This window comes from Metopolophium dirhodum, chromosome 3 (assembly GCF_019925205.1).
Source record: "Metopolophium dirhodum isolate CAU chromosome 3, ASM1992520v1, whole genome shotgun sequence".
Lineage (NCBI taxonomy): Eukaryota > Metazoa > Arthropoda > Insecta > Hemiptera > Aphididae > Metopolophium > Metopolophium dirhodum.
Genome location: NC_083562.1, coordinates 7,745,853 through 7,766,358, shown reverse-complemented (window position 1 = coordinate 7,766,358; position 20,506 = coordinate 7,745,853). Strand labels below are relative to the sequence as shown.

The 20,506-nt window shown below is 26.7% G+C and overlaps 1 protein-coding gene across 2 annotated transcripts in view; it reads right to left on the bottom strand.

Moving 5' to 3' along the window:
* Window positions 1–20,038, bottom strand: part of LOC132941022 (G-protein coupled receptor moody) — a 175,596-nt gene extending 155,558 nt beyond the window's left edge. The window contains exons 1-3 of one of the 2 annotated variants that reach the window (XM_061008868.1): window positions 19,894–20,038; window positions 11,979–12,382; window positions 6,034–6,362 (exon numbers count right to left, since the gene is read on the bottom strand). In XM_061008868.1, the coding sequence (XP_060864851.1) occupies window positions 6,034–6,297 (264 nt within the window). In that variant the 5' untranslated portion in view covers window positions 6,298–6,362; window positions 11,979–12,382; window positions 19,894–20,038. The remainder of the gene's footprint in view (window positions 1–6,033; window positions 6,363–11,978; window positions 12,383–19,893) is intronic. The other variant, XM_061008869.1, reaches the window with a different exon arrangement.
* Between the last annotated feature and the right edge of the window lie 468 nt (window positions 20,039–20,506).

Sequence of the window (20,506 nt, the reverse complement as noted above, 5' to 3'; positions counted from 1 at the left end):
ATTTCTTCACTATTTTCATCAATCATCTACTACCTTTCATTTTATAAAATGTATAATATGTATGTTTATTGTAAATTGTACTATGTAAGTACACAAAGGTACAAAACGGTTTTATCACGCGATAAAATTTTTAAAAAAAATTGCATCATTATTGTCGAAAAAAATCATCGTTTTGATTTGATAGTTCAATACATTTTGATAAAAATATCTGGACATTTTATTAGCGATTTCCTAACCCCGTAGTATTAAACGACGATAATAACACTATTAGCGGAAACTGACCGCGTCGACGTTGGCATAAAACTGTCAGAAAAAAATTTAAAACGTATTTTACTATATCATAATATTATATACGTATTTCCACACACGTATAATATACAATGTTATATATTTATACATAATATATTATGTATATAATTTACATTTTCTGGGGTACATAATCGGTATGTTTTATGTAGCTTCGCTTATGAAATTTTCGCACATTTTTATATCTATTACAGACTATAATATATACTCGGTGCGATATTTACGACGAATCCAAAAAAGAAACCATTACCGACGACCGTTTTTTTTTTTCATCGGATTTAACGATGAATACAAATCAAATACTCCTCTTCCAGACTGAAACTCTGTTGTAACACACATACGCGTGTATGGCAATGACTACTACCCCGTCGTATAAGGCGATAATGTGGTGTATGTGCGTATGTGTATGTGTGTGTGTCAGTGAGTGCACGATAGACCCGGCTGCGAATTACTGTCGGCCATATTGCGTTGTTTATATGACGGGTCTAGGTCTCGTCTTCGGGTGTATAATATGTAATATAAATTATAATATAATACCGAAAGTTTATCGTCGTCCATGTGTCCGGTACATCCAACTGCACTGCCACCGAGGTGAGTTCCGGTCACTTCAACTAAATTTTTCTAAATATAGCGCCGCATGCATCGCCAGAGTGATGATAAAAACGAGATATATGCGAGTAATATGGCTCAACGAGTATACGACCATATATTTAATTATACGCATTATAATAATACATTTCCGGTCGGGATTTCAAACACGAGATCGATATTATTATATTGTTATAACTTATAAGTGTAGGGATTGTTATCAATTTTCCAAATGCTAAAAAAAAATGTAACTCAATAACAATAAGTTAGGATGACTTACGTCAGTAAAACTTTAATTACTAAAAAAAAAAAAAAAAATAAGTGTAGGTACATCTAAATCATCCAACTGTCACACAGTTTGGTTGAAATTTTATTTACGATGAAATGTATTAGTTTTATACTAATTATATTTAATTTTTATATTTCATTCAGGCAGATTTATTATTATTTTATTTTTTTATTTTACGTATATATACATACTGGTATTTTCGTATTTAATATATATTCAATCAATTGAAAAAAAATATTCATAAATTACTTTTATAAATACTTATCATTTTAAAATCATACGATACTTTATAAATATTATGGTTAATCGATTTCCATTCTGAATAATTTATTCAAATTTTCAAATAAAATAACACGAGGGAAAAACAATAATCTACCTAAAGTAATTATGTGTGTCATGTATATAATGCATGCATTACAACATATAGGTACCATTATAGCTTATAAAGTAAGATTTTTCAGTATTTTTAATAATTACATTTTACTAATAACGTTTTCTATAGTGTTTTATTTTTATAATTTTAGTTAAATAGCGTTATCATTTCAAGGAATATAGTAAAAATTAACTGGTACTAAATATTATTTTACATTACATAGAAATTTAGAGTTTATAACAAATAGTTGTACCTACCCTCTTGTTGTCTTACCAAAGGTTTCAAAAGAATTTTCCATAAAATGTTTAATACAATACACGACCCACTGGAGTTCTAAAAACTTCACATTGCGGTTATATAGTGGCTAGTCAACTAATCTAACATAACTCTAATATGACAGCCTTTTGAATTTATTATAAATACACCGAATAACGAATTCATACTACTCTATGACACAATATTCTCAATAGCCATAAGAATTTGGACATTTTTGTACATCTAAAGTATTAAAAGTTCTTATATTATTTGCATTGTTTGACTGAATTAATTAAAATTCCCTTTTATTGTAATTAATTGTTATTATTATACAGTTATAGTTTTTTAAATTCAACCGTTTTTAAAATACTTTATTAATTATTTTAAAGTAATTTTCCAACGAAAATACTATTGTATTAACAATATCGCATTCAATACAATATATTCACTAAAGACTAAACAATCAAAAACTGACATTTCTAATTTTAAAGTAAAATAATTTATTTAACTTTTGGCAACTTAAAAGAATCGAAATATTGAAAAACAAATACAATAGTAATTTTAAATTTCTAATAAAATGCACCATTATAATATACAATATTTACAAATTTGTTATTTAGGTACTTTTATAATCTCCAAAACAGTAAAATAAACAATGAATTTATCATTAAAAGAACATTTATAGTAGATACCTACATTTAATAAAAATTATTCAATGTCCCACTATCTAAATAAAATTAAATAGTATCATGCAAATAAATTACATTTTTTTAATGATCTGTGCAAGTTTTATATGATTATGTTTATATTTGTTGAGATTATAACTTAGCAATGTATTCTTGTCACCCAGAGATTTTCTTTCGTGTCAGAACTCTATATTATGTTATATTCAAACTTTAGAATTGAAATTGGTTAAAACATTTCCCACTCCCAAGAATGGAAACTTTAATGTTTATTTCTGTGTTCAGTCATACATTTATAATGAATATTTTGTTAAACATTATAATATGTGTAGAAATTGTTAGTTATATTATTTTCTACCTGGTACTCGTACTGAGTCGTACTACGTATCTCGGGTATCTGTTTATATATTGTATTCATTAAAAATAACTATAAAATGAGTGTTAGAAGTTAACTATATAAGTTAAATCCTTTATCTATAAGTTTTAACAGAACAATATTATGGTATAAAACCGTAATCGTAATCACTGAATTATAATTATTATTTACGTTGGATGTACAATGAGTCATTATTATAAAGGTACCTAAATATTATATTATATTAAATGATTCTGCGTCTTTAATATTTTATTTAGCACAATATTTGACTGTTCACGAATCAACACTATTTGTCGATTGTGTACATCCGTAAATTAAATTTGCTTTGGTATTACGCGTTATTTTCAATAGACACTTTTATGAGTTTATACTGTGTGTTGCGGTTTGATAGAAAATGTAATCCAATCTACACTATAGTATACAAGAAAGTGAAGAGTACTCTAAACATAGTACGACTTAATTTGATTATCAAGTGATTCCCAAGTGTTCTTATATGTAAAACTTTATAAATTTGTCATTTACAATGACACATTATGACTAAACATAATACAAGGTTCGTTTTTTGTACTTGTTTTAAACTGTACACAGTTAATACTCTTATCGCTATAATCTTCAGTACTGGAATCACTCAGCATAAAGTAACTTCACATAACATTGAATACTATTATACATGAAAATCAGGGCAATATAAAAAATCCATTCAAAAACGAACTAAGGTAAATGGTAGTAAAATACCCGGCAATCATTTAAAATGATTATTGGATAAAAAAAGAGTCGAAGTCAAAGTACCTAACCAAACAGTACCTAAAAATATTAATTAAATTTACCTTTATACCTACTAAATTATGATAAATTAAGTGAATTACTTAATGTACGACGGATACAACTATTGAACTATGTACTATATTAATATTGTAGATTTATAGAAAAAATATATATATATTATTTTTTTTTACAACTATACCAATAATCGTGCGGATAAATAATAATACAATAAATGTATAAATGTATTATGTTCCATTTGCATTTAACAATACCTTTTCATACATTTCCACGAGATCCTTATTATAACTTCAATTATTTGTATAGTACATCCTAACTATAATTACCTATAATATTATGATCTACTTCTAACCAGAAAAACTCGTCGATTGTCGGTTATTAGATATGATATTCGTAACTTTGGTGGGCATATTGAGTACATATTATAAGTACACATTATTGAATATATACCTACAACCCTACGCACAGATATACTAAATATCTGACTAAATACCATTGGGCTGTAATAGACAACCAAAAAAAACGAAATCACCTATACTTCCAATAGGAATACAATTATATATATATATATATTACGGTCTATATAAATTTCAGGGGCCGACTTGTACAGCCACCACGGCAGATCGTGTCCACCCCTTTCGTTACTTTCGCTTACGAAATCTTATGCACTATGCATTTAATAGCAAAACCGTGTACACGTTCTACCACGGTTGTAGCGGCACCATCGGCTTCCGGTCTAGAACGGAACCGACGACGACCCGCGACCGCGACTCGAACCGATTCAAATCGTCCCATTCGTCCCGCGACTGACGACCGCGTTCTTACTTCTGTGAAGACGTAACCGAGTATTTAATAACCCCCTTACTCCACTCGTTCATAGTATTTATGTGCGTATTTATTACTGAAGTTATTAGATTCCCCCATGATCTACGCAGAACGTAATATTATAATAAAACAATAGGTGAGAGTACTTCCTACTGTTCTATAAATAATATTGAAATTATAACTATATATTATATTATACTACAGTAGCAGTCGTCCGAATTGTTAAGTCCATAATATGATTAAATTTGTATTATTATCATTATTAGTGTTATTGCGATTTTGTTGTTTATGCGGCACGCTGAATGTTAATAGAAATTCGACGAATTTCTTTGTCAATAATATTCCAGTCGACAAAAATCATTCCCGTGTAGAATTTCAACAGTTTAGACATAGGTACCTATATTGAAATTTATAACATTTATAAGTTATAAACTTATAACTATTGAAGTAATTTTCAAATGACAAACTTTATATTAATATATTATGTATATAACTATTTATTCGTTTACTCTATGTGATTTATGAGGAATGCAATTCAATCCCGACTATTTGTATAAAGTGTTTAAGTTTTATTACTGTTTTAAAAAGGTTTATAGAGACGATAAAAATTGCATTTCCTTATTTGTGTTACCGATAAATTATACTTTATTTAAATGTATTTGATATGATTTATATTCTAATGCAATTTTAAATCGTACTTTTATTTTAATCTTATAAATATAATAAAATTACACTGTAATAATATGAACAATTCGTATCGATAAATCAATCCATGACCGTTATATCCCAACTACAGCGTTGACATATTTAAAATAACTATTCTCTAATAAATCTCTAAATATAAACCGAGACAAAAATCCGGTATGCAATATTGTGCAAAGGATAATTAACAAGCCAATTGAAATAATTTACTTATTTATTCATATAAAAATATTTTTTATATATATATAATTTGAATGTAGGTATCTAAATGCCTCGTTAAATTTTTGATGTAGGTATAATAAGATATATTATATAATAAACCTACGTCCTACACATATGCGTTATATATCCACGAATAAAATATTGCTATACGGTATGATCCATTTAACGTAAGACACTAATTCTTATCGTTTCAATACTTTTTTTAATGACAACATGAATTTTTAATTCCTTATTCCAAAAAGTTTTTACAAAACCGTTGTTCAAAAACGTTATAGTGTATTCTGAAATATCTATTTAGTGTTTTATGTTTGACACATCATCCTTATTCATGTAACTGTGTTGTATACATACGAGTATTTACATGCTATATAATAGTGTAATGTAATCAATTATACTGCATAATAAAACCTTAAATCCAAAGTACCTACATTATTATATATGTACAATGTATATGTAATCTTTATTACTATAAAATAAAATAAGTGTATCATATTTATAAACCTAGTGAAATTCACAAAAAAAAAATCCTTAATCAAAATGTATAAAAAGAAAAAAGGTTGAAGTTTCAAGTAAATTACATGAAAATAATAAATTGTATAGACTCAACTATAGCTACTCAAAATCCACTCACCTTTTTGCATCTAAACAAGGCGATGATGGTGATGAGATTTCCAGGTACGCCAACCATCATATACACCACACAGCATATACTAGCAAACGTTAATAGGGCAGGCGAATACCCTTGAAACAGTTCTGTCTCCAATTCATTTTGCCAGTCGTGGATGTTAGCAACTTCCGACACATTCTCCTGCCGATAAACATCCAGCGCACTTCGGTTTTTGTCTGTTAGACCATTCTTTGTGTAAAACCAATGCATAGCCCAGTCTCTGATCATTGCGGGTTTAAATCGAAGTCGTTAGGACATAATGTTTAGCAAACGATAAGGTTTCATGATAACACCTGTAAAAAAACACACACAAACCAAACGTTATGAGACGAAAAAAACAATACAGTATAGTAAGAAAATTAAAATATTGTAAGAACACTATATTTTTAAATTATTCGAATAAAATATTTTCAGTTATAAATATTATGCATTAAAAATTTAAGTCTCGACAATGATAAAATTATTTTGGATTAGAATAATATAATGGAATTAAATATAGGACGAATAAGGAGTATACCTAACAGTATAATTCTCTCGTAAATTTGGTTGTCTTTTACAAATAATGTTGTAAATCCTTGTACAAACTACAAACTACAAACGAATACCGATTTCCAATTAAGTTATAATAAAATATCTACAAATTTAAAAAAAAATGTATACACATAAACGTAACAACAGTTTTTCTACTCGAATTCTTAATGTTCTTACAGTAGTTTGAACTACTCAGAATTTTGAAATCTTAAAAACTTATATCCAAATTACAATCGACAAAGAGAAAATTCTACACATTTCGGGAAAATATTACTACGTAAAAAAGTGGTTTCAAAAATAAAAAAAAATGTAAAACACGTAATTTAACATTCAAAAAAGCCGAGGATTAACTGACTAAGCTAAGAATCTCAAATGTTTGTAAAAAAATATTAATCCAATGCAAGTTATTATGTTTATATTATATTTAGTATTGCATGTATTATCATTTACTAATATCTAGTAAATATAGATTAGATTTAGTAAGTATATACCTACTTTAAAATAACAGAAATTATAATATGCTCGATTTCCAAAAAATAATTTTAAACATTATATGTATTTACATTCAGAAAATTTTTTTAAATATATACATATATATTTACTAAATGAAATGAAAATGTAAATTGAAAGTTTTTGGCGGAACATGGTGTGAAAATGAGATACCTACTAAACGTACACACAATTAATAATGTATTTTAATTATGATTAAAATGTTCATCACTTTAATAATAACAACTTTTTTTTAATGATCAAATAAAGTGCGAGTATCATCAGAAGAGTATACACACTACACATACAATGCACATATTATACAATAATATACACATAATGTTATGCACTTTGTCATAATTATTAATTTAACCGTAATAATTAGTATTATCTAATATTAACGGTAAATAACGATATCCGTGACCAATAATAATATATTGTATATACTATAATGTCACGGATTTTGTGATCAAACAGAGTTCAAATAATTTAAACCAATATAAAATTCTATGTAAACCAACTGCAAATTGATTTTTTTCACTATTATCAGCTGCAGTGCATCTCATTTACATTATATAATTAATTTTCATCACTACACTCTGAATAATTTACATTTTACATACTGTACTAGGTATACATATTATTATACATAATATTAAAAACTATCTGTACAAAAGCAAACCACAATAGATTTGCATCCAATATATTAAACATCGCATGGATTATTTTTTTCAACGGAAAGATGAAAAAAATGTAACCATGCAATCAAAAACATTATTATACGAGGAAAATGTAATTAATTACCTGCACGCATTTAATATTAAAATATGTAACACTCGCTTAGATATGGTGATAAATGGCAATGACAAGGTAGGTAATAATATAATTATTATATCAGAAAAATAAAATATGAAACTTAAAATCAATTTTCTAAACATAATATAAACCTACGCACATCGATTATTATGTTTACTGCGATACCAATAAGTAATAACCGGTATTATAATATAGTGGTACCTAAATGATGGATGTGGATTTGTTTTGATAGCAAACGTATTTTGTACTATAGCACTGCGTTTAAATCATAAACTCGTTAAAATATTAAATTAAAAATATAGAAAATGTAAATTACATCACGTCATACTGGTTGAAACGTCATATTACATAGGTATTTTATTTGACGATTTTTGGATTTCTTGTTTATACAAACAAAACATTTTCGTTTAAAGTTAGATAAAAAAAAAAGTTAGATTTAAAGTTAGTTTTAAGTTAAACATACTGCGTTTAAGAACGATATATATTTATTGTACATTGAGAACGAATATACTTTCAAATTAAAGTTGGTTAATAATTAGTAGTAATATTTATTAAGGTTCAGTGCAACAACCAGACTAGTACATTTTTATAAAAAATAAGTTTTTCATGGAATATTATTCATGGAAGAAACATCTATATGTTGGTAGACCAATTAGACAAATCGCTTTATTATTTCCAAAGACATCTCAAAAAGAATTATTTCCTGCCCATAACGGTGGATGAGATAAAGAATTTTATTTTGCTTCTCCTGAACAATTGGTAAAAGTGGACTTGTCTGGTTGTTGTACTGAACCCTATTACTATATTATTATATTATAAAAGTCTCGAATCATGCTAAATTTTCCTTAAAAATTATGTTTCAACTTTAAACTATTTTTATACCTACTTTAAGTGGGTTTTCTAATTTTCTATATTATATATACGAAGGTAAGATGTGTGTCGATTTAAAAAAGTTATATGCATATTATTTATGATTTTTCGAAAATCTTTTCGATGACGTCAATGTTTATTTTAGAAATATTTTTGCCGCATTACATCACTATACTTATGCACCGTGATATTATTATATTATTATGCTTAATACGTTACGGTATATTATGGTACATTTGAAGATATTTGTATGAAATATACTCTACGTCCACTAATTATTTAGATCAGCTCGTGTCAACTGCGAATGGTTCAGCGTATCTACCAATCGCATACGGAGAACTGTCATCATATTCGATAGGTAATAATATAATAATATTTTATAATAATTAATGTACACATTTGTGCATTATGGACATTTTTTAAATACCTACCTACTGCGTCACAATAAAGAAGAAAATGCTTGAGTATACTCACAGCCCACAGACCACAGGCACACCTTGGCAGGGCCTCGGAGGCCCTCAATAAAATCCGCGAAGAATTGTTGGACATTAAATTATTGTTACAATACCTAAAGTTGTGTACCGTGGATGACAATTATTAAAAGGCTATTAGTTATGTTTGTTACATGTCACAAAAGAATAACAATTTAATTTAATTTTACTCACTTTCTTATATATAGGTAGGTGCTATATATTAAGAAATATTGCTTTGTTTTTTTTTTTTTAAATATACACTCAATCTATTTAATTTTACATGATTCTTCAACATAATATTATGTTAGATGTATAATTTTATGCAGTGAGTAAAATTACTTCAAATCAAAATGTATCATTTAGTTTCTTGTAGCTTACCGAATATAATACAATTAGTGTCCATTTTAGTAAGAATGATAGTATATTATTTATAACCTCGTATTAAATTATTAAGTATTCGAACTCGAATTACAAATTATTCAAAATCAAAACCTCATTAACCAAAAATATTTTATCTTTACAACAACATTAAGCACAAAACGGTCAAAATTTGTTTAAAAACTTTACCATAGTATATAATTTAATCAAAATTAACCTGTTTTCGAAAATCTATAATTCATTGAAACTAAATAAAAAACTAACTTAGTTTTATTAAAATCAAGTAGATCGTTATACGTAATCTTTCGTGGATTTGAATAATTTTTCGAATTTTCCAATAATGCTAAAAGAAAATTACAAAAATTATTTGTTAAAAGAACCATCTGTGCCCAATTTTAAATACACAAAGCATCAAAGCTCAGAGGTGATATAATATGAAATTTTTAGGGCACGTCTACCTCCATCCTAAATAGTGTATACAGATGTATAATGTTTTATTATTATAAAAAATAAAAATCTTTGAAAAACCAAAAAAAATATTACTTCCGTTCTCCTTGAAGAATATAAAATTACTCCAATACTGTGCATTGGAATATCTATAAAAAAAAATGGCATACGCGTGTAGCAGGTGATTTACTACGGGATTGATGATTTTTTTCCAATTTAATATATTGAGACGTGATCCGCAAAAAATTTCCAATGCATACAAATTATTATTAATTATTATTCAAATTTATTTTATAGTATATGTAGTTGAAATCGTAAAATTAAATCAAATCGTCTAATAATAATTCATTAAAAAAATACTCTATTGCTTGCCATTGACCCGCCAGTAAAACTAACTTTAAGTTAGTTTCAATTTCAACTTCAATTTCATAGACTACATTATCATCGTGATTCCCTGTTCATGATCACAAATAATTATCGGCATTCGACGTAAATTCAGTATTTATTTAATATCAAATAAGTTAATAGAGTAACTAACAATGTAAGAATAAATCAACTTTGGTCAACTACATGAGAAACGTAAGTAACCGTTTCGAAATATTTATAAAATTTTAAAGATCTCAAGCTACACTTAAAATTAAAAGATAGATCACCTGCTACACTTACAATTACAATAAGTACCTAGATCATCTGTTACTGCACGCATGGCATAATTAAAATATATTTTAATGCATTATCTTGTAATTATGTCTTATTATTGGAAAATATAATTCATAATTCAATAAATTATACAGATTTACTTCGATAAAATCATGTATGATGACAAATAATTAATAAATGTTAAGTTTACTCTCCTCTCATATACCTACAATGTAATCAAAAAATTATCACACTTATTCTAATAATAAATCTACCGGTTTTGTGAATAAAATACTGAAAATAAATAGTTATAGATCTTAATTTCAGGAAGTTTTAGTTCAAATTAATTTTTAATTTTATTCTTAATTTATCTAATCTACTCATTTTTGTTCTCATTTATGTTATTATTTTATCTTTTATATTTAAATTAATATTTCTTTTTAAATTCTTTGGGGATTTTATGATATTTAATACTTAATTATTAAACGTTTAGATCATAATATACCAATTTTAAAATTTCAAAATATTACTGAATCAAAATTTGACATGAATATAAACATAAATAATATAATACATAACAAAGAAATTAATTTGATTATTTGAAATAATTCAATATTAAACATTTCAATTTTAATTTATTATTTTCGTTTTTCATCAATTTAAAAAATAAAATATTTTGTGTACAATTGTGAAATTTAATATTACAAAATGAGATTTTATTTTAACCAATATTTTCCAGAGATAGAACTAATAAGAACAATTTAAAATCGAAGTAAAATAATACCTACATCTGAATATTATATAATAACTGTTTATAATACGTCTCGTATGACATTACCACAATATTTTTACAACCTTGTATGTGTAATTTAAGTAAAGTAGATGTATTAAAATAATTAACCTTAGTTTATTTATTACTAGACATTGTATTATTATACAATTGTTAAGATAAAATTTAAAAAAAAACCTTTATAATACAATTTTGCAATTTTAATAACTTAGTAAATATATTAAAAATAGGTATTATAAATTATGACACAATTTATTTATTGCCTAATAATATTTAATTTTACAATTTCGGGATCGTCATAGGTGTTATTTAAATATAAACGTAATAAAATAACGATAAATCATGGTTTTGAATTTTTATGCAAACATATTTCAGAAAATATATGTGATAAATACTTATTTACAGATAGAAATCAAAATCGTTTGATAATTTAACTATAAATTCTTATAACATGCATAATGGAGCTATTGACTTACGTCGTGGGACTCATGAGAGGTATATTAAATTTTATTGCACTTATGAAAATTTATTGTACTTTAGATTCAGTAAATGTTGCAGATAGAATACAAAATAATGTATGACTTTTCATGAAAAGTTTAATTATAATATTAAAACAATTATCGTAATAATTTAATATGAGAACAGTACCAAGGTAAAACATCGCGATTGATGTACAAATTTTTAAGACAGAGCCTCGGCGAATGACGTTTGAACCTCGACGGCTGCGGCGTGACTACCATGTGGTCGTAGGGATTGCTCGACGTTTTCTGTAACAGAGGGCAAAGACCCCCCTACCGGCAAATGTGGCGTTTGCGCACCCCAATAACGGCCGAGCACACATACTACGAAGTGTTAGTGGAGTAAAAAGGACGTGAATGGTCTGTTGAAAAAAATAAGAAAACAAAAAAGTTAGAGTGATTTATATCGATATCTTATTTATTACCTATATATATATAACAAGAGCATCTATGATACTATTATCTTCATTTAATCAACGTTTAGTAATGCTAAAAATAATATTAATTTACTTATTCGTATAAAACAACCGTCTCAAGTTATTTAAACCTTAATTTCATAATCAAGCTAAGTTATTGACACATAACATTATAACAATGATAAATTGTTCCTCGAGTCTCGACTACATAACCAATTCATAATTATTATAGCATGTAGTAAGATTATTGAGGACAACTACCTATCTATATATTAAGACTAAAGAAATTTTTTTTTTTTTAATAGAAGTATTCAAATATTTTACGATTTGAGATTTTAGTTGTGTCAAAATATTAGATAAATCTTAAATGTTAATAGGTGGCTTAGAGTGCGCTACATACCCGCATGCGTTCTCGGCTCTGTCTTACAAACGCATAACGTAGTAAATTGTACGCTCAGCAGATTAGCTCTGTAAGTTAAAAAATTAGAGTGAATTAACTTCTTATAAAATTTAAAGGTAAGATTATTATCTAGTGAACCTCATAGGTTTTTTTTTAGATTTTAATTTTAAAGCAAGTTATGAGTATTTTAAAATTGTAAAGTGTTTGTGTGTTTTAAAATACTCATCACTTAATTTTAAAATTAAAATCTAAAATAAACCTTTGAGGTTCACTAGATAATAATCTTACCTTTAAATTGTATAAGAAGTCAATTCTCTCTAATTTTTAAGCTAACAGAGCTAACCGTTATCTGCTGAGCGTACAATTTTCCATATTATGCATTTGTAAGATAGAGAGAATGCATGCGGGTGTAGCGCCCTCTTAAGGATAATTCTCAAATGAATAAACATCTAAAACGTAAAATACTGGAAAAACATTTTATCCTAAATATTTTCATGGAAAAAGGAGTAGGATAATATTATTTGATAAAACTGTATTCGAATAAAATATACTACAATATATTGTTGAAACTAATAAGTCCTTGTATACTCATAATATCCTGAAAACAGCCAAATTATTAATATAATCAGCTACTTATTATAATAATTACCAATTGATTCAAACCGAATTATTTATCAGGATTTTATAAATCATAAAATATGTATTTGAGAAAATCTAAAAATATTTTTATCAATAATACACTGTTGTAAAAATTGTAATTTTAAAATAAATTTAGAATGAAGTATATGGTGGTATCCCGAAACTAAAATATCAACATATTTATTAGACACATACAACAGACTATAAAATAAACCCCATAATAGTATTAAGTATATAAATATAATACTTTAATTGTACAAAGAGCATAGATTGTAGGTTTTTTAAATCACAATCTCTGATTTTAATTATTTAATGGTAAGGTAGGTGTATAATGTATATGTTAAGGTGTATGACCGCAGTAGGCGAATGTTGACAGTCACCGGTGTAGGTTGACATATACCAAAAACCGTAGTGAATGTTGACGAAATTGTCTTAATGCGTTCATACACCGGTGATTGTTGACATTTACAGTCAGTGTTTGGTAAATGTTGACCACACTTGAAGCACAATGTATGTAAAAGGTATTTTTGTATTATTTTGTAAAATTATTAAGATGTTATCGCCCAGCCACAATATGCATTGGAGACGTTTGGACGTTAGTAATTTTATCGCATGAGACAATCCGATTGTCAATCGTTTGCTAGATAATATAATATAAATATACCCTCGTCAGTATCGACGCGTATTCTAAACCGAGCGCAACAGCTTAGTGTAATACAACGGGCCTTAGTGTAATATTTTATTAATATTATATTCGAATTAAAACTAATAATGGATAAAAGTATAAAAGATATTTTTTATAAAAAGTTTAGTGCACTTTTATTTAAAAAAAGGGAAGATAATTGTTTTTATTTAACCCTCTGCCAGGCGCACCCGTCATTATCACATGGTAATGCGCCCGGCGGCATTTGTGCCGCATTTTAAAAAAAATTTCATTTTTTTTGTTTCAAGTCCAAATTTTGAATTTTAGATTCTGAGTGAAACGATGAATGTATTGATTTTACAATGATGTGTGTTTTTTTTTTATTTTTTTTTTTATTTTTTTTTTTTTTTTTTTTTTTTTTTATTTTTTTTTATTTTTTTATTTTTGTGTCTGTGTACACGATAAGTAGTCGAAATAATGCTTCGATTTTCGACTTCAGTATCTTGTTCGATGGGAAAGTGAATATCGTTTGTGCATTGGGGAGGTCAAAATTTTAATTTCCCAGTAGTTTTCAAAAGCGATGTGAAAAACAAAAGAAAAATTAAGGAAAAACGGGAATTTTTACGCAAAATCGATTTTTAACAAAATCGATTTTGGTTATTGGTGTAACTCTAAAACAAATGACCGTAGATGCATGAAATTTTCACTGGTTGTTTATATTTGCATTTTCTATACACAATACAATTTTGAAAATAATTTGACTTTTTTTGAACTGTTTACGGACATTGTCAGTTTTCAGTTTTTTTAAATTTTTTTTCTATAAATATCAATAAAATTTTATTTGTTGGGTAAAAAAGCTTGAAAATTTAATAGAAGGCTCCTAGGTTATTGTTTCAAAGGCAGATGAAAAAAATTAAAAATCCTTAGTCACAGTTTTTTTTTATACACGTTTAAAGTTCAAATCTTGAAAAAATACGGAAAAATCACGAAAATTTGCAAATTATTTTGAGTTAGAAATTCATAAAAAATTTTCTTTTTAAATCTAAGATTTTAAAATCTAATACAAGATTCCTCATAAGTTTGTCTAACTTTATCAAAAAAAAAATTTCTACAAGAAAGTCAAATTAAATTTTTATGAGCGTTTTAAATTCATATTTTTACAACATTAGATATTCACTCGATTTCTCATGTACCGATTTCCTTATTTTCTTGTAATTCAAAAACGAATAACTGTTGATACATGAAAATTTCACTGAATGTTTATATTAGCATTTCCTATACACCATACAATTTTGAAAATATTTTGACACTTTTTGAGCTGTTTACGGGCATTTTCAGTTTTCAATTTTTTTAGTTTTTTTTTCTATAAATATCAATAAAGTTTTATCTGTTGGGCCAAAAAGTGTAAAAATTTAATACAAGACTCCTGATATATTTTTACAATAGCAGTTGAAAAATATTGAAAATACATAGGCACAGTTTTTTTTTATAAGCATTCAAGATCAAATTTGGACAGAATTTATCAAAATCTCGAAAATTATCAACCATTGTAATTAATAAATTATAAAATGTTCAGTTTTTATAGCTAAGGATTGAAAATTTAAAACAAGATTCCATGTAAATAGATAATTCGGTTACCAAAAAATCTAAAAAATACACAAGCACAGTTTATTTGTATAGTCATTTTAAGTTCAAATTTGGACGAAATTACATAAAAACCTAGAATAACTATTTTAGTTATTTTGTTGTGATTGTATAATATTATTCGTGGGCACTTGAAACTTCTAATTTGTAATATTTTCATCGATATATTATGATGATAGTATCACGGTTTGTTGTTGATGTATAACGCGTTATATGTACCTAATGGATATTGTGATATGATTAATTTCGAATTTATTATAGGTCAATTTTTTTTTTAATACCATAGATAAGTGTATAATATGTCTTATACCTAGACTGACATATCGTCTCCACTCAGAATCGTTTTTCTTATACAATGATATATCATTGAATTCAAATTTAATACCATACATTATACAGTGACCCACTTGTAACCTACAGTACAGCAGAGCGACATCCACTTGCCCACCTTTTTTATGGTTGATGGTATATATTATAATAGAACATATAAACAAAATATATAATTTTTTATTTTGATAACCCTTATTCAAGAAAAATAACAAAAAGAGATCAAACAAACTTTTTGACTAAGAAATAATCTAGGTTAAATTATTAATAATTATTATTAAAATTAATTTGTTCAACTATATTTATTTATGAATTTATTAGCTATCTATTTGATTATATATTATGTTGTCGTTGTCACACATGTCAACATTCACTAAATAACTATTGCGCATGTCAACAAATACTGGTAAATGTCCGCATTGTGAGATATTTGAAATAATTGATAACATTCACCAAAATTATTAGTGAATGTCGACATACACCCGGTGACTGTCAACATTTACTGCCATGCGGTCATACTTCTTAACATATACATTATTGAACAACTCATAATAACATCACAAGATCACCTTATTAGCACTAAATGTATGATTAAATTATCAAAAACATAAACAGTAGAAACTTTAAACATTTCACTATTACCTTCCTATACACAATGACATTTTCCAAATATTTGAGCAAACTAATTTATTTATAGATATTTTGGCTTTTATTAATTTTTAAATAGAATTTCAAATGTTGATATATTTTTAAAATAGCTTTAGAATTGAAATCAAAATTTCTCATAAATTGTTTTTCTAGCAATTTAATTATATCAAAAAATTTTGATTATAGTTCGAAAAAAATAAACAATAAATCCCTGCTAAAAAAAACCATTACGTTAGATTTGAATTAGTGCTATTTAACGGTACCATTTTCAAAATTATTCAAAGCTCAGTAAAAAATTACGCGAAGACTGGAGGCCACTAACTTCACGTAGCTGAATTACTTGAAGTTCGATTTTTCCACTAACTTTATACACCTAGAAATTGGAAATAAACATTTATTTTTAATTCAAAAGTATTAAATGTCGAAAGTTGAAACTTTTCGCCATTAGTTAATTTATTATTTTCTATACGCAATTCAATAATTTAAAATATTTAAATAAATTTTAAACTAATAACACAAAATTACCCCACCCACCCATTCACACTATTACGGTATTGTATACGGTAATGACCTTATAAGTTAATACAAATAAGTTTATACTTATAGTTATTATTGTGTAATATAGGTAATTTTGTTGGGAAACAATTGCTCAACTTACTATATTACTAATAAAAAAATTAACTACTCACTATTATAGTAGGTACCTAATATAAATAAATTATAACATATCTTGAGAGATAGAAACTAACCACCATCTCCGCTCAGAACAATATTTCGAAGATTTATGATTCAATTCAAATTTAACAAGCCCATCATACTGACTTCTACTCAATGACAAACTACCTACACTCAAAATGTACCATACGCATTGCCTGGTTTTTTAAATCAACGATCCATAAAAATATTATTTAATGGTAACATTAGTTTCAAACAATTTAAACCGAACTTAAGTATGTTGAGTTAGTGGTTTTAAAACCTTCAAATTTTAAATCTGGGGTTACATAAATAATTAATGATGTCAAGGACAATGTTTATTATTATTAGAATTTCTTAATTTGTTTGTATAAACAGTTTGGAGTATTAAGGATTTTTTGCGGTCATTTTGAATTCAAAAACAACTATCAAGCATAATAACTGTCAAGATAAATTTGTAATTTTTAATAGGTAACAGCCTTTGCCCAAATCGATTTTTATTTGAATTCTTCCTTATTACATTATGGGTTCTATAATTGAAATGTAATAGGTAACATATATAATAATACACTATAAGTCTGTAAAGGTACATCACAGTACACTATCTCAGTGATTATTCATAGTAAAATATTACAAACAAATGCCGATTTTTGGTGATTTGTAATTTTATACTCTATTCTAAATGAAAATGACCACTTTTTTTTACGCACGCGGAATATGGTTAAAACGTTGTGACAATGCACGTAGTTCACTATGTATCAGTGGCGTAGACATGATTTCTGAAAAGGGGGATCAAAAAAAGAAAACGACATAGCTAAATGGGAGGGGAAAATTGGAAAATCCCCCACCCTCTCAAAACTTTTTGCTAAGGTAATAAAAAGCCAATGGGGGGATTTGACTCCCGCGTCCCTCCCCTTGTCTACGCCACTGCTATGTATAGTGTATACTGTATATTCATTATTCGCCGTGGTTTTTCGCGACGCGAAACAGTAGAAGTACAGTGGACAATATTGTCACAACGTTTTCATCATAAGCTGCGTTTATCTTTCAGAAATATTTATATTTTTCACTATTTGAAACATTTTAATAAATTCTAATTATATTTATAAATAAGAGGAAAATAGATTTACTATTATATTTCAAGCAGTTTTGGTGATTTGTACATTTCAAAATGTAATTTATAATTATTTTGAGGCATATATTTACATCAGAAATCATCATCACTTTGGGTATGATGTTATGGCAATGATGGGTGGCAAAATATTCGTACATCGTACGTCTGACAGATCAGACGACAGTATCACTGCAGGCGATGTGCATCTCTCTGGCACTCATATGCTATACTATTAGAAGGGAAACTTTTCCCTTCAAAACGTGTACTAAAAATCGTGACGTCGATTTTATAATTTTCAATCACAATTAACCTGTGTTATAAATTATACACATTAATACAATAACAGTTAACTGCATATTAATTTAAAACTCTTACCATTTGATAATGATTATTATTATTATTATTGGTACCATTATATAGTTTATTATAATACTATGTTTTCAAGTTTTTCTTTACTATTTAGTTGAGTGCTTAACATTTTTTTTAGTGATCAAACAAATCTAATAAATTATGATCCCCTTGTCGCACGTTGTCAAAACGACCGGACACCATCCGTATGCTGTGGTGTATAACCGTATAAGTATATAGTGTGTAATGCATTAAAAATAATTAGTTTTACTATGAATCGAGATAATATTAATAATGTGTACTCCATCACAAGCATCAGATATAAATTATAGGTGTGCAAAAAATGTTTAGTATAATGACAATGGACTTATAAAATTGTAATTTTTAAATGGAATCGTATTTTTTTGCGAAATATTTATACAATTTATAATAAATATAAAATATAATATATACAATAAATACTTGATAAATAAATTGCACTGTTCAATGAACTCTTTAGTCCCTCAGCCATAGATGAATTATATAAGCTATAACAAAGTTTGTGTATGTGACATATGTGAGAAAATCGTTTTCTAAGTCGACAGTGCGTAATTAATTGTATTAGGAGGTTCTGTGTAATTAACCTAGCTTCACCGTCACTAAATAATTATGTTCTGGTTAAGTTTTGTTTTTGAAAACGATCAGCAGACATAAACACACTTATATAATAGCAAGTTAATGGTGAAAACAATTAGAATCAACTAGTCGAAAACATAATGCTATTGACTTTAAACCAACAACTATAAATTTATACTTAGTTAGGAATAATCAATTACAGTGAAATTAGTTTAACCAGCTACTTCACACAGGACAACTAAACGTTAAATGTGCCGAAAGTGACAGAAAACATATTACGGTCCATTTGTTATATTTTTTACTTATTCTATAGGTACCTACTACCTAATAATAAAATAAATTGCTAAACACAAAATAATAGGTAAAATATTATGCTTGTTACTTACTATTTACTTCATTGCGTTTTTATAATATTTTAATTGTACAAAAGTCACAATATTTAATAAGTAGTGATGTGTAAATATTACTAAATAGAGTACCTAGAACCTAGGTACCTACATAATACACTATGTAATTGAAGCGAACACGGCACCGAACATGTAAATTTTTTAATAAACTACAGTTAAATGTTCTAGTAGTTAAATAAAATATAAAAGGTACGTGTTATTATGGTCATAGAATGATTGATTTTAGCTGATATATAGACATAGGAATTTCACCTTTGACTAACTCAAAGTACTATTTCTATAATATTATGATCATAAATATTAATATACGTACACAATTATTGAAACATTTTCTTATAAAATTTTTTTTTTAAGTGTGCAAATAAGTCTGCTTTGTAGTTGAAGTCGAGTGTATATCTCGTTATTGAGTAAGTCACTATAATGGGTGTGTTAAATTTGAATGCAATGATAAATAATTGCATATGAAAATCGATTCTAACTTATATTACTATATAGGTATATTTTATCATATATTTATATTGCATTATAGTAATTTATTTCACTATTAGTAAAACGGTTTAAATATTAAATAGGCAATAGCATACAATTTTAA